Source organism: Phalaenopsis equestris, unplaced genomic scaffold, assembly GCF_001263595.1.
Source record: "Phalaenopsis equestris unplaced genomic scaffold, ASM126359v1 Scaffold215902, whole genome shotgun sequence".
NCBI classification, from domain to species: domain Eukaryota; kingdom Viridiplantae; phylum Streptophyta; class Magnoliopsida; order Asparagales; family Orchidaceae; genus Phalaenopsis; species Phalaenopsis equestris.
The window spans coordinates 1-15,114 of record NW_018234565.1 but is presented as its reverse complement, the minus strand read 5'-3'; the positions used below and the strand labels follow the sequence as shown (position 1 = coordinate 15,114).

Here is a 15,114-nt window from a genome sequence, read left to right as displayed (position 1 = left end):
CCTCATTTCAGAGAGGTTGCTTTTCTCCTTCCATCAGCAGAGTTGTTTTTGAATGGAATACATAGCACATAATTCTTATCTATTTACGTATCTTACACCTGAATTTTCATATTTACACACATAGCTCTTAAATCGTTAGCATTACATCAAAATAGTACTATTACCGTTTTTAAAAGGTAAAATACACGTTTTTGATGCATAATTTTAAAGTACCAAGTGCTATGTATGTAAATACATAAGAATTGCATGCTACGCATGTAAATTTTCTTTATGTTTATTGTCTTTTTTTTTAATCTTTCGCAGTTAGTGTTGATGGCATTTGAGTGTCCCCATTGTTATGAAAGGTATTAATCCAACACTTTCCTGTGCGACCAAAAAATCACTTTTTTTTTGAAAGTTTATTATAATTTCAAGCTAAATTCTCTGAAAATTGGGCTTTCTTACTTCTAGGAACAATGAGGTCCAGTTTGCTGGCCAGCTTCAACCACGTGGTTGCTACTACCAATTGAAGGTTCCTTCTGGTGATCAACAGGTTTGTGTGTGCCTGTAGCATTTATATAATCAAGTTGTCTTTTTTTACTTTCTTTTCTTATTATATTATTTTTTTTGAATCCTTATATATTTTCAGTTCTTAGGGACATTTACTTACATACCACTTGATTCTTCTGTATTTACATATCTAACACCTAAAATTTCATACTTGCACGTACATATATGTATCAGAAGGTGCATTTCAGTTTTTATAAGTTAAGAGAAAGATATTTTTTTTTATGTGATATGAAAGACTTGAATGGTATGCACGTGTAAGGTTTTAGGTGTTAGATGTGTCAATACGTAAAGAATTGGGTAGTATGTATGTAAATGCCACTATCATATTATATATGAATGGATGGTCCATTTGTCTGTAAATCAAAGGTTCTGAGAGTAAGTTAAAAAGAGGCCGGCAATGGTGCAAATATATAATGACAGAAATCAAACAAATTTATATTTGCGTCAAAGATATTGATTGGATTATCAAAAAGTTGAATATTTATCTACTTTATGATATGCCTCTAAACCACCAACTTCTTCAGTATCCCTCTCAAGCAAAAATGTGCCTTTTTGAAAGTGGTTTTGCAATTCAAAAGTTGTTTTCCATGGCCTTGAGTGAGTTAAAGTGTGGCGTTGAATTACTTTGCAATCCAATTTTTAATCATAGATTATATAATTCTAAAAGCTTTTTGATTTTAATTCATACGTTGGCAGTTTCCAATTGGGAATAAGCAAGGAGGAAAAGGAGAGAAATGCTCAAGTGATGTTTTGGAAGGGCATATTTATTTTATTGGCTTGGAGTTACTACCACATGATATCAGTTTATTTCAATTATATTATTATTATTTTTAATAAGTCAAAGGTTTAAAAGGGCTATATCACATCATCAAAATGTTGATTGTTTTTATTTATTTATTTATTGTTAGGTTAATTTCATACTCAAAGCCCATGAAAATTTAGCTTTCAAAATTTTCTTTATTTTTTGGATTTTTTTTTCAATGGGATTTTCTTGTGAACTTGTTGACCCTTCCATGGACTCCAATGTTGTTCTTAGAAGTCTAAGAACCTTTTTTTTTCACTTACATTTATATTGCAAACTTAGTTTAATCCGGTGAATAAAGAGGATACATGTGCTTGAAGCTTGAGGCATGCTAAAATTTTTGAAGGAGCTATTTGATGCCACCTTTAATGATAGATTTAAGCAAGATTTAACCAGCAAATTTTAAACATAAAACTGGAGACCTTATAATTTGAGGGAAATTCTATAGCGAGGATACCCTCTATGTTAAATTGGCAATAATTGTGTCCATCATAGGTGATATAGCTCGAATTATTTGTCTTTATGGTTGGGAGCTTGATTTTTTTAAAATTGAACTTATCAGTGGAGTAAGAATTTGAGATTTGAAGATGAGTTATTTGGCCCAATCATATAGTTTTTAAACTATTAGGAAGTCTTCTTTGGTTTGTATTGTTGTGGCATGTTGATCTGGGGAGACTTGGGTGTTTAGGTCGACTAAACTTTGCTTTGTGCGGTGGGGGTCTCCCTTGCATGATCATTTTTTTTTTAATTTTTGTTGGCAAGGAAATTGTCAACCAGTTTGAAACCTAGGCCATTGCTATCCTACCCGGATTTAGATTGGTGAATTGCACAATCTTTTAGGCTTTTTGACTGGTTAAAGAGGTTGACTCGAAAGTGCTCGGAGTTTTTCTCCCATTTTCAGATGGATTTTGATATTTGCACTATCACTTGACGTTATATTTGGAGTTTTTCCTTTTTTGTCTTCATCAAATCTATCACTTGTATGCAGAGGATCGAACTTTTGAGAGTTATAAAGCCAGCCCTGTTGGCTTTTTTCCTATGAAATATACAATGATACATTTTCATTGATTTTCGTTCTCAATTTAAGATTTCTCATCATATCATGACATTTGTTTAAGTTTTTGGTTAAATCTTTTGATCAATTGAATCTTGAATACTGTTACAAATTACTGAACAAATTTATTAGGATTCAACTACTGGCACACCAAATTGTTTTGGTTGATTTAACCTTCTCTAGATACATATTTATGGGATTAAGATTCTACTTGAATTAAATTCTACTTGTCTCCCACTCCCAGTATTGCTAATTATTTGGGAAATTTACATACTTATGTATTTACATATCTCACACCTAAAGTTTCATATTTTCATACATAGCACTTTGGTGCTTTAAACCTATGCATGAAAATATGAATTTCACTTCTAAATGGCTGTAATAGTGCTATTTTTAATGTGATATTAAAGATTTGAGGGCTATGTGTGTAAATATGAAAATTTAGGTGTGAGACATATAAATATCATAAGAATTGTGTGCTATGTATGTAAATGCCCCTAAATTTTTCTTCCAGCAATGAAAAGGCTTAATCAATATGAAGCATCATGTGCTAAATGCTTTACAACTAGCATGTGAAGTATTCAGAAAGGAGCATTTTAATATACAATTGTGGTTTGATTTGAAGATAAGATTGATGATTGCTTGAAAATTGTATAAGTTTTTTTGGCTCGGATCAAGCTTGCACGAAATTAATGAGCCGACTAGTGTGCTTGGATCAAGCTCATGTTGAGTCACGTTTGAATCAAATTAAGCCAATTTAAGATTGGATCAAAATGTGTATATATGCGTATACATGAGTGTATTTTATTTTCACAATGCATATATTCAGCAGTATATATGTACTTGTACACATTTGGGTGCTTACTTGAAGTTGGGCTAAGATTTTATCCTAAAAGAAAAAAAAAATGATTAAAATCAAATTGATTTTTGGCTCAAATCAAGCTTAAGTAAAAATAAGTGAGTTGGCTCTCGATCAAAATGAAATCAAATCAAGCTAGGCCTTGCCGAACATAAAATTAAATTGAATGGCCTCGAGCCAATCTATAGTAGAGGCTAGATCGGCTTGATATTGGTTCATTAATAGCCTTATTTCAGTCTAAGATTAATATTGTTGTATAATGTTGCATACAACGATATGAGAGATAAAAAGTTATCGAATACTTATTTAGTAAGAATTGATGGAATATGTTGTATGTTCAAGCATTAATCCAAAGTATATTTGAAGTTTTTTTTTATGTATTTTCTATTGTTTTTTGGTTAGATACTAAAGTTCATGTTTAGAATGAAATATTTAACCATGTTTCTTATTATTATTTTTCATATGCAGATTCAGGAGTTAGATTTTGAGATTCCACCAGAAGCTCAGCGAGGCACGCTTTCTACGGTGGGTCTATTTTTCTTTGTTAAATATGCCTTGACTCAAACTTTTTTTTTACATTGCTAAATAAAGGTGCAGTGTTCTTCTCTTCTAACCAAAAATGTGTTATGGTAATCAAGTACGTTCATGAATATAATTTAGAGTGAAGTAAAAAAAGAAGCTATTAGATATCAGACACATATATTGTAATCTTTTGTGATAATGATGAATATACTAACTCGTGATATTTCGTAACACATTGGTATTTCTGTTCATTTTCTTTTGGCCTTAGTGGAAGAAGTTGGGAGGATATTAAACTATTAAAAATATGTGGATGCAATTTGGAAGATTAATCAAAATGCGGTAATTAAACGACAATGATCGGATCACTTAAATCTCTATGAACTAATTATCTCAGTTAAAATAAAAGCTGATTTTTCTTGTTGCGCATATGTAAAAATTACAGGCTATTATAATTTATGATGTTAGGAGACTTGGGTACTTCAAAAAGGTAATAAAATGATTTTTTGATAGAAAATCAAGCTACTAAATTGGTTATGTTGGAATATTGTAAAGGAACTGGCAAGTAAATTATGAAATCGCTCGGAGCGTCAGGTTGGTAATTCTTCTGTTTTCTATTTCCTATAAACTTGTCAGAGAAAATAGAAATTAAGTATGTGTGGGACTAAGATGCCCTCAATCAAGGGGAAGGTAAAAGAGTTATTGGTTATAGCAATGCTTACATATATCACTACAAGCTCAAGTTTAATTGATTGTGAAGGATTTTGTCTGAAAATTATATAGAAAAAGGTACTTAGAATGTAGTACTCGTTCTTGAAGGTACATTCAAACTAAGTTTTATTTCTCTTATTGCTAATTGTATGCAGCATTTACTTTTGGGCACAATACAGCACAATACAAATTTTTTTGCAGACTGAGACTTATACTGCTTTTAGTTGTATTGTCTTTTAAATTTGCAAATTTAGTTTATTCTAGGTGGAAGGAATACTTAAGCGGGCTGCTAATGAATTGGAGGCCCTTCAAGAGGAACGCAGGGTAAGTTTTGGAGTTTTTATGTGAGGGTTTTGCAGTGTCAAAAATAGCATGGTCTGCTATTATTAAAAAATTGCATTTTTTTTTTCTTTATTGCAGAAAGTAGATCCGGAAACCGCCGAAGCCATAGATAAATTCTTGATCAATCTAAGGTCCTTTGCTGAAGGAAGTGCTTCCTTTTCTTTCATACTCGATGATCCTGCTGGAAATAGCTTCATTGAGAACCCGTAGGATTTTCTTGCCGATGCCAATATCAATATACTAGTTTTCTTTTTATCATCTTTGCTTTAATATCTACCATAGTTACCATCAACATTTAATCTTCGAGGCATTTACATACATAGCACACAATTCTTATGTATTTGCATATATTAAGCATAAATTTTCATCTTTGCACGCATAGCACTCAAATCTTTAATATCACATAAAAAATAGCATTATTCCACTTTTTAAACGTGAAATACATGTTTTCATTCATAAGTTTAAAACACCAGAGTGCTATGTATGTAAATATGAAAGTTTAGGTATGAGATATGTAAATACATAAGAAGTGTATGCTACGTATGTAAATTTTGCTTAGTTTTTTAAGCTTCAAAGTATGTTAAGATTAAGAAGGCAACTTGTTTGATCAGTTGCCGATATTAATATGATGTTTCTAAGTTACATTAATTTTTCTTGTCACTACTGATTCGTCTGCAATTCTAATCACATCTTGGAGAATCCTTTTTGTCTGATGTATTTAGTAAGTTAAGTGATGTACTTGTGCTATTACAGTATGCGGAGCATATACTTATGCACTGTTTTATAGGCTTTATAAATATATATTTATGTCATTTCGGTAATATTATTGTAATGCACTTGCTATTGTAGTAGCACCCTCTTTCACGGTAGTTATTTCGAGCTCTGATAGCATTGAGATTTGTTTGATATCACCCTTGTTCTGATAATTTCACTTGGCCTCAATACTCTAGCTTCACTCTAGCAATTTTGTTTCTAAAAAGTTATTTACGTGTCTATTGGTAACATCACTCATCTCTATTTTGGGAAAGAAATTGTCGAGGTTATCTTACATAATCACTATGTAAATGAACAAAATGGCTACATTATAGAGAAAATTATCCAAATGGTCTCTTGACTTCTTGTCAGGTTTTGTTTTAGTACCAGAGTATAAAATATCAATTTACTCCCCGGACTCTTTAAAATGGGACAAAATGGTCTTTTAGACCTTCATAGGGACTATTCTTGGGGACTATTTTAACCCACATAAAAATAGTTTTGACATTTTTATAAACACTTGGACTAAAATGACCCCATGTAAATAAATGGATTATTTTGGCACTTCACTCCTACATTATATATGTTAGATAATTTGACTTAGTTTTCTTGGATGTTTCTCACTCGTGCCATTTTCATTATGCTTGATTTTTTCGACACATTTCATTACTTTGCTAATTGCAGGTATGCACCGAAACAAGATCCTTCATTATCCATCAAGTTTTATGAAAGGACATCAGAGCAACAAGCAGCACTAGGTTTTCTCGTTGATACATTTGAGGAAACTGAAAGTCATTCTCAGAGAAATTCACTATCTATTGAAAAAAAGCCTTTAGGGATTGGAGCACGAGGGCTTTCCCATGTTTCGGTTGGTGCTGTTGCCAGTCGACGAGCAATTGCTCAAGTTAATAATGATCGAGTTGCTGAAACCTTATGTCGATACTCGGCACCGGAAGAGGTAAAAAATCATATGATATGCAGATTTTGGTTTTCTTATTGGAAGATTTACATACATACCATTTAATTCCAATGTATTTAAACATCTGACATCTATACTTCAATTTTACTATATGTTAATTTGAGGGGGTGTTTGGTAGCACAGTTTTAACAGGATTTAGGCATGGATTCAACTCAAATTCAATCAAACGCAAAAAAAATAAAAAATAAAATAAAATAATAATAAAATAAAATAAGATAAAATAAAAAACGAAATCCAACTCTCCATTAATCTGAATTTATTCCCGTTTCATCTTCTCTACTACCGTTCCATCTGCAAATCCCACAGAGAGGCAAATTTACCAAATTTATGTTACCGTTGCTTGCGACCTTCACTCCAGTCACGAACTCACTGAAAATCTGGATTTGACAAATCCTACTTGATGTAAATTCGATCATGCGTACAAACACCTCTTAACTATTGCATGAAAGGTGCATTTCACTTTTTAAAAGTTAAACTAGTGATATTTTTGATGTGATGTGATAGATTGGGTGGTTTAAATGTAAAAAAAAAAGTGAAGTTTAGGCATCAAATGTGTAAGTAGATGAGAATTGGGTGTTATGTATGTAAATGCCCATTTTTTGTTTCTTTGATCATGCTTTGATATGGCTTCTATTCTTTCTATTCGCAGGTTGAAGCTTTGCCATCAACATGTGGAGCATGTGGGGCTGCATGTGTTACACACTTCTATGCCACCAGTATCCTTTCGGATTAAAATTGATAAACCTTTTTTTTTTCAATGAGTTTTATTCCTGTTTACAGTTATTGAATTAATTAGTATTTTTTTTTTGAAAAAAATCAATTAGTATTTAAAAAAAAATTTATTGATAGGTTATAGAAATTTGTAACTTAATATAGTTTCATCAGCCCGCACACTTCTCTAAATTATATTGTGTTATGCATAAATGAGATCTGATATAGGACATTTTAGGATCTAAGATTTTTCAAGGTTGATTTAATATGCAATGCAAAAAGGACATAAAATTTAATACAATTATATTGACTATTAAGAAAATTTACTAAAAAATAATACGAATCAAATTAAATGAAAGATCCATTGCCTATTGCTAAAAATCAATTATAAGAATTAAGGATCAAGGAAGCCACACACTTTATTAAATTTTAATGATTCATTTTATATCTTGATTGTGGTAAATGTTGCAAATGGTTTTTGTCTGAAAGAGATAGAAGAAAAGAAATACTATAAGAAAGAACGGTAAGAAAATATCAGCAAAGCAAATCTAAAGCTTCTCACTTCCAAAATTTTGTTATATTGGACAAAGTTGTTGCGATCTTGGTAAAATCTTGAATAAATCTTTTGCGATATACAACTAAACCAAGCGTATACACAAATACGACTGTATAGAATTTTTTACGCATATTCCTGAGCCCACCTACCGATGTGCGGCGGACCCGGGCCCCCCCGCCGAAGTGATTGAACCAAGCCCTCCTGCCAAAGTGGCTGAATTGAGTCCACTTGCCGAAGTGGTTGAACTCGCCTCTTCCACCCAGAGGGCAGCCTAACCTGCTTATAGAGATGCAGCTACTGGAAATGATCATCATTATCAGCAAGGATGTATGTTCATCCATCTTAAAAGCATCAACTGATATCCACATCTTGGTTTTTTCATCAACACAGCATGGATTGTAGTCATTCAATACTAAAGATATATTTTTTTTAATTTTTCTTCCTTGTATAAAAGGAACGTCAAGCTAAGAGAGAGGAAGCTCTCTCTCTCCAAAAAAATCATTGTAGCTTGGAAAACCTCTGACGGTACGATATTCTGGCTTGCCAGAGGCTCCAGTTCAATAGATATCTCTGAGATATCTTCCGGATCTTACACCCGTCCCTCTTTTCTACATTTTCTCTACAATAACAAAATCTTTACCGGTTCGTATGTACTTATGAACGATACGGGAGCCTATGTCCTAAAAGAATTCAACACCAAGAAAATTGAGAACTTTAACATTAGTGGCTTTAGGCAAATGTGTAATTATTTAAATCTTTTGAGAATTAATAGAAATTCCGCAATACTCGCAATATTTTTAAGAATCTAACAATTTGCAACCAAAGTATATCTACATATAGAAAATTTTGCATGCAATTGGTTATTTGTTGAAGTTTTCTAAACATTATGTCATGGGCATGCTCATTTTCATTTTATGAATAAATTAATTTATCATCATTAAACAAATATATATTGATCCAAATATGTTTAAAATTTGTATTTATTATCCATAAAAACTATAGGTGTATCAGTTAAACCCAAAGGCATTACCATAAGTTCATAGTCTATAGCTTTAGTAAAAGCAAACCTCATCACATTTTTTAATTTTTGGTATTCTTTTAAAATGTCAATTTTCCTTTATTTGATCATCAATTTTTTTATAGAGGATATTAATTGCCACTTTGCTCTATCCTTTATGTTCCATGCATAATCTTACACTTGTATTTTCCTTCTTTACAAATAGAGAAATTTACATACATAGCACACAATTCTTATGTATTTACATATTTTGCACCTAAAATTTCATTGTTGCATATATAACACTTTGGTGTTTTAAACCTATGCATGAAAATGTGCACTTTACTTCTAAAAAGTGGTGGTAGTGCTATTATGTGATATTAATGATTTGAGTGCTATGTGTAAATATGAAACTTTAAGTGTGAGATTTGTAAATACATAGGAATTGTGTGTTATGTATGTAAATGCTTTTTATTGGGGCATCAAGTTTGAGAAAACTCATATTTAACAGATCCTGTAACTGTTTTCAAATTTTTTATTGGGGCATTTACATACAAACCACCCTATTCCCAAAATTTTGAAAGTCGAACTGAACATCAAATCAGAATGAGAGGTTCAAGGCTCATTGGTTTGACTGTGGTTGAATCGAATGACATAATAAATATTAAAATTAGTTATAAATATCATATAAAATTAATATATATTTATGTATCTATATTAATATATATTATTAGGCTAATTATTACTGGAGTTATTATTAGCATTTATTTGCTTCATTTATTTTCTATTTTCATATTTATTTGTTTCCTTTTATTAGGTTTTGTAATATGTATTTATAACAATTTTCCTATCAATGAAAGTATTCTACATTATTTTAAAAGTTGACATGGTTTTAGAGCCATAGTATGAACTCTAGAGGTTTTGCCCTCGCCAGCGACCACATGCAATTTTGTTTATGAAGGTTTTCTACAGTCGGTCCGACCAACAACCTCTCACCGACGGTCTGTTGTCCCTCTCATCGACGACCGGTCCTGAAATTTTGCAGGACTTCCTCTCTATAGTGCAAATCCCGCCCACAAAATATTTTAGCGAGTGTTTCTCTCTCTAGTGAAAATACCCGATTCTGGAATTTTCAGCGGCACTTTCTCTTTCTAGTGGAAATCGCAATCGGTAATTCCCACTGGTGCTGAGGTTGTTTTCTTCTTTCCTGTAGTTTGTTCTGTTGAATCTTGAACCTTCAGGTTCGTGGAATTTTCCAAGGTTCAACCACTAATTCTTTCTGCTTTTCTCACGTCGCCAGTTCCTCATGCAGTCAGAATCCTTCTCTGTCTCGACAGCCCAAAATTTCCTTCGGCTTTGTCAGAATCATGGTGGACTACACCACCAAACCTACTTCTAATGGTGTGCTTGAGTCCACAGGAGGATCACCACTAATCTTAATCCCTCCGCAAACCGGAGGGCCGAAAAATCACATGAACTTCTTACTCATTATCCATAAACTTAACGGTTCTAATTTTCTCCAATAGTCCAAAACCGTGTCCTTGTTTGACAAGGGATGCGGGAAATTTGGTTATCTCACAAGTGTGATTCATGAACCTCTAAAAAATTGACTCGACATATAGAGCGTGAGAAGTGGAGAATTCCATGGTCATGTTGTCGTAGATTAACTCCATAAAGACTACGATTAGTAGTTCGTATATGTTTCTTCATTTTGTCTGCGCCTTATGGACTGTAGTTTGGGATACTAGGGAACTTCGACCAATTTTATGAGATTTCCAAGAAGATTTACGCGACGAAACAGAGGCCGAGGACTGTGCAATACTATAATGATTTGATGGCCTTATGGATGGAATGTGATCTCCGTTATGACTATACATGAGACTCTATGACAGACTTTTCCCTCTTTCAGAAAATTGCAAAAAGGGATTGTATGCTCCAATTTATGGCAGGCCTTAACAAAGACTATTATGAAATATGGGGTCATATTCTTGGTCGGGATCCCCTGCCATCTGCTCACGTTGCATTCACAAAGATTCAACGCGAAGAGAGCCAAAGATTTGTTATATGCTCGGAACTTCCACTTAAGTCGAATCATCTGTCTTGGTCACTAATAGTACTTGACACTCTGCAATGCCATATCGAGCCACTGGCTCCACTTGTGACTATTGTCACAAACCCAACCCTACTCGTGACAAGTGTTGAAAACTCCATGGTCAACGGACATACAAGTTTTCAACCAAATCCACCTCTGTCAATAGTCTCACTGCAACATCTCAATTTCTTACGACACTACCAACTCCTGCTCAGAACACTTCATAATCATCAAACTCTTTTAAGACTCAGATGGAACAATTAATTAAGCTGCTTAAATCTAGTCAACTCTCTTTTGGCCTATCTACCTCCCATATAAGTCAAGGTATCATTTCTATGACACTCATCTTTTTTGTCTCTTCTAATCCATGAATCATTGATTCAGGTACCACAAACCACGCGATTGGATATTCTCAAGCTTTCTCGACATTATCCATGCTCCGGGAAATATATTTAAATTTTTTTATGGCTCCTATAATTTCATTATTGGTAAAGGGTCAGTTGTATTAACAACCGGTCTAACTGTAGAATCTGTAATAAATATAGCTTTGTTAAAGTGTGACTTTTTATCTGTTAGTAAGTTGACGTATGACATTGATTGTGTTGCTTATTTTTCTCCTGATGTTTGTCTTTTATGATTGTCGTTCAGACATAATGATTGGAATTGCTAAGAGCATAGCCAGACTCTAATTCTTTAAGAGATGCACGAAGAACGAGGATGTCTTCTACTAATGCAGTTTTTTAGATCCACTGAATGTCCTATCATGTTGTTATATTGTCGCTTAAGTCGTCATAGTTTTCAATATTTAAAATAATTTTATCTGTTGATGTATACTAATAAAAATCTTGCTAACTTTAAATGTGAGATTTGTTAATTAGCTAAACATCATCGTGTTCTATATCCACCCCACTTCTGCACACTTTTTGCTTCATTTTCACTTATTTACAGTGGACTTGTGGGACCTCTCACACTCCCAACAACATTAATAAACTGTGATTTCTCATCTTAATTGAAGACCACACTCAAATGACGCGGGTTTATATCTTAAAAGATAAATCTGAAGCTTTTGTCACCTTAAAAAACCTTTACTCCATCTTGACACAATTCAAAACGTCAATTCAAGCCCTTCGAACTGACAATGACCGTGAATTTTTTAATTCCATAATAGACGAATTATTGGTAAGGACATCCTCCATCATAGCTCATGTACTATTTGACAAAATAAGGTAGCCGAGAGAAAAAATCAACACCTATTCGAAGTGGCTCATTTCATTATGTTTCAATCTAATGTTTCAAAAAATTTTTGGAATGATGCCGTGCTTAGTGGCACTTATCTCATCAATAGAGTCCCTATAAAAATTCACAACTTCAGAACTTCATTAATTATCTTGATGTCATTTTCCCTACTAATTTGTTCTTCACCACCCATGATCCCAAAATTTTTGGGTGCATGGTCTTTGTTTGGAACACTACACCTACTCATCTTAAATTTGATTTAAGGTCAGTAAAATGTGTCTTGCTCGGATATTCTGCTTATCGGTGTCTTAATCCTATCACAAATAAACTCTATGTGAGTGTCGATGTCTCATTCTTTGAAAGCGTCCCTTACTTTCCGATCACTGCCTCATGTGAGTGGAAGTTAGATTTCTTGGACATTGTTATTTATCCGACTCCTATAGATATTTTTCCAACCACTATATCCAAGGAGCCCTCTCTCTCTCTGGATCCGCCACCTCTCAGACAACCGGAATCTCCTCCCATCATTTGTATCTATACTCGACACACTCGTTATGATGTTCCTACTCTGAAACTCGCTAACTCTTTACAGGAATTGGAATCCACTACGGGCTTCATCCCCATCACTAACCATATTCCAGATGGGAAGGTGAGTTCTCTTAGTGAGGTTTATGATCAGGCAAACTCTCTTTATTCTATATCAAAATATATCACTTTCCTAAAAGCGTTTACTACTGCCCTGACAGATCGTCACCTTCATCCACTATTGAGGCAACATTAGCAGAAAGCTCCTGGAGAACTGTTGTTTTGGATGAAATGAATGCTCTTCAACGAAATCATATGAGGGATGTTGTGGATCTTTCTCCAGGTAAGAAAGCAGTGGGGTGCCACTAGATTTTTAGCACCAAGTTGAACTCCCTTGAATTCTTTGAACGCAACAAGGCACGGTTGGTCGTCAAATATTGCTCACAAACATACAAAGTTGATTATGAGAGGACATTTTCCTCGGTTGCTAAATTGAACATCATTCGTGTCCTATTATCCGTTTGTTGTGAATTTGGATTGGCTCTTGCTTCAACTTGATATCAAGAATGCTTTCCTAAATGGGGATTTCACAGAGGAAGTGTACACGTGCCTTCCTCCAAGCTTTAACTCCACTTCTTCCCGAGGACAAGTGTGTCGACTGTGGAAGTCCTTCGATGAACTGAAGCAATCCCCAAGGGTCTGATTCGACAAATTCACAAAGGTGGTAGTGGACCATGAGTTTTCTCAGGCTTAATCGTGTCATACTCTCTTCTTTCAATATTCGTCGAGTGGTCAAATTGCTATACTTATCGTTTATGTCGACGATATTGTATTCACAGATGATCCTCCAACATTAGAGTCTCTAAAAAACATTATTGTAACTTCATTTGAATTGAAGGACTTGGGTCGCTCCGACACTTGTTTGCTTCAAATTTATGTTTGATCTGTATACAACCGTCCAAACTATCCAATATATAAGACCCGTTTGATCTCATTTATTTTAAAACAAAAAAATACTATTTTTTTTAAATCAAAATTACATTGATATATATATATACTTAAATTCAAAATTTAAATGCATTTTTCCAAAAATCCCGGCGAACAACATGCTTGGGTGGATATTCTTTAAACTGTGAAGTTATTTAAAACAAAATATGAATTTAAACTCAGTAAGATTGTGTTACTTTATTAAAGTTCAATAAATAATCATTTATCTAGATCATTAACTGCAGAAATGATTCTTTATTACATTTTGACTGGACCAGCTACCTGTTCACGACCGAACCGGTTGATTTTGCTAGTCTGGTCCGATTTTCTCGACCTTACCAATTCCTATCTATTTACATATCTAATACCTAAAATTTGATTTTTACATTTCTACCATTCAATTCTTTTATATCACATTAAATAGACCATTATAATACCCTTTAAAGAGTGAAATATATAAAAATCAGAGTTTAGATGTTAGATATGTAAGTACATAGCAAGCTAAGGCTTTCATAACTGACCTTTCATTTTGTTTAATCTAATGAAGCTCGCATGCGTTTAATATCTAGATAATGACAAATTAAGCCAATCTAAAACTACTAATTAAAATTTCTTTTGCAATATGATCCTAAGGTTTCCTACCTAATTGTTCGCGTTTTTTATAACCTTTTTGAAGTTAGTTTTCTTCATTTTCTGCTTCATCATTTTGAATAAACACACCTATAGATATTTTCTATATTCAAAGTATACTATACCACACCATACCGTAATGTGTGCACTTTTTTATTCTTGTCGGTTTTCTTGGGCCATTTGCATAAATACCCCTTAGTTCTTATGTTTTCACGTATCTAACACTTATACTTCACTTTTTTACATTTCTACCACCCAAATCTTTCATATCACATAAAAAAATACTGCCATTTTAATTTTGTGAAAGTGAAATGCATCTTTTCTTGCATAGAAAATGTGATATGCACGCAAAAATTAAAGTTTAGGTTTTAGACATTTAAATACATAACAATTGAGTGGTATGTATGTAAATCTGCCATTTTTGTCACTTAAGGTGATGAGATTGCTTTGCTTTCGGGCTTATGCTAGTATTGTTATGCCCATCTTCATCCAATGCACTCGACGTGTTCGGATGATGAAGCTTCCCTACGCACAAACTTCTCCCCTTTCTCCGCAGCCCAACCACTGTATCTTTAAAGTTGTCATTGTTTCTTCCTTGGGGGTGTTTTGTGGAATTACGGTTTTTGGGGTTATTTTTTTCATTAATTTTGGATATGATTGATTTGTACATCTGAGTGCTTTCCGTTTCTCTTGCTTAGGCATATTGTCTTATTTTTTGGTTATCACAATTCATTAAATAATTTTTTGAAAATTTACATGATTTCCACACAATTCTTATGAATTTACATGTCTAACACCTAAAGTCTGATATT

General features: G+C 33.3%; 2 protein-coding genes across 2 annotated transcripts; both read left to right on the top strand.

Moving 5' to 3' along the window:
• Positions 1 to 6: 6 nt before the first annotated feature.
• On the top strand, positions 7 to 7,301 carry LOC110037146 (zinc finger protein ZPR1-like; the record flags this gene model as incomplete). The annotated part of the gene is made up of 8 exons (XM_020741725.1): positions 7 to 15; positions 304 to 344; positions 451 to 532; positions 3,733 to 3,789; positions 4,759 to 4,818; positions 4,915 to 5,042; positions 6,274 to 6,547; positions 7,218 to 7,301. Coding segments are annotated over 8 exons (735 nt in total), but the record flags the coding sequence as incomplete, so codon positions are not given.
• Positions 7,302 to 12,319: 5,018 nt separating this feature from the next.
• LOC110037147 lies at positions 12,320 to 13,142 on the top strand. The gene is made up of 2 exons (XM_020741726.1): positions 12,320 to 12,809; positions 12,907 to 13,142. The coding sequence occupies exons 1-2, from the start codon at positions 12,375 to 12,377 to the stop codon at positions 12,928 to 12,930; spliced, it is 459 nt and encodes a 152-aa protein (XP_020597385.1). The 5' UTR covers positions 12,320 to 12,374; the 3' UTR covers positions 12,931 to 13,142.
• Positions 13,143 to 15,114: the final 1,972 nt, after the last annotated feature.

Excerpts from the sequence above, each read along its gene's own strand:
- LOC110037147 (XM_020741726.1), top strand. The coding sequence starts at position 12,375 with ATGGTCTTTGTTTGGAACACTACACCTACTCATCTTAAATTTGATTTA. Across the intron at positions 12,810-12,906 it reads ACCATATTCCAGATGGGAAG|ATCGTCACCTTCATCCACTA; the intron begins GTGAGTTCTCTT and ends CTGCCCTGACAG.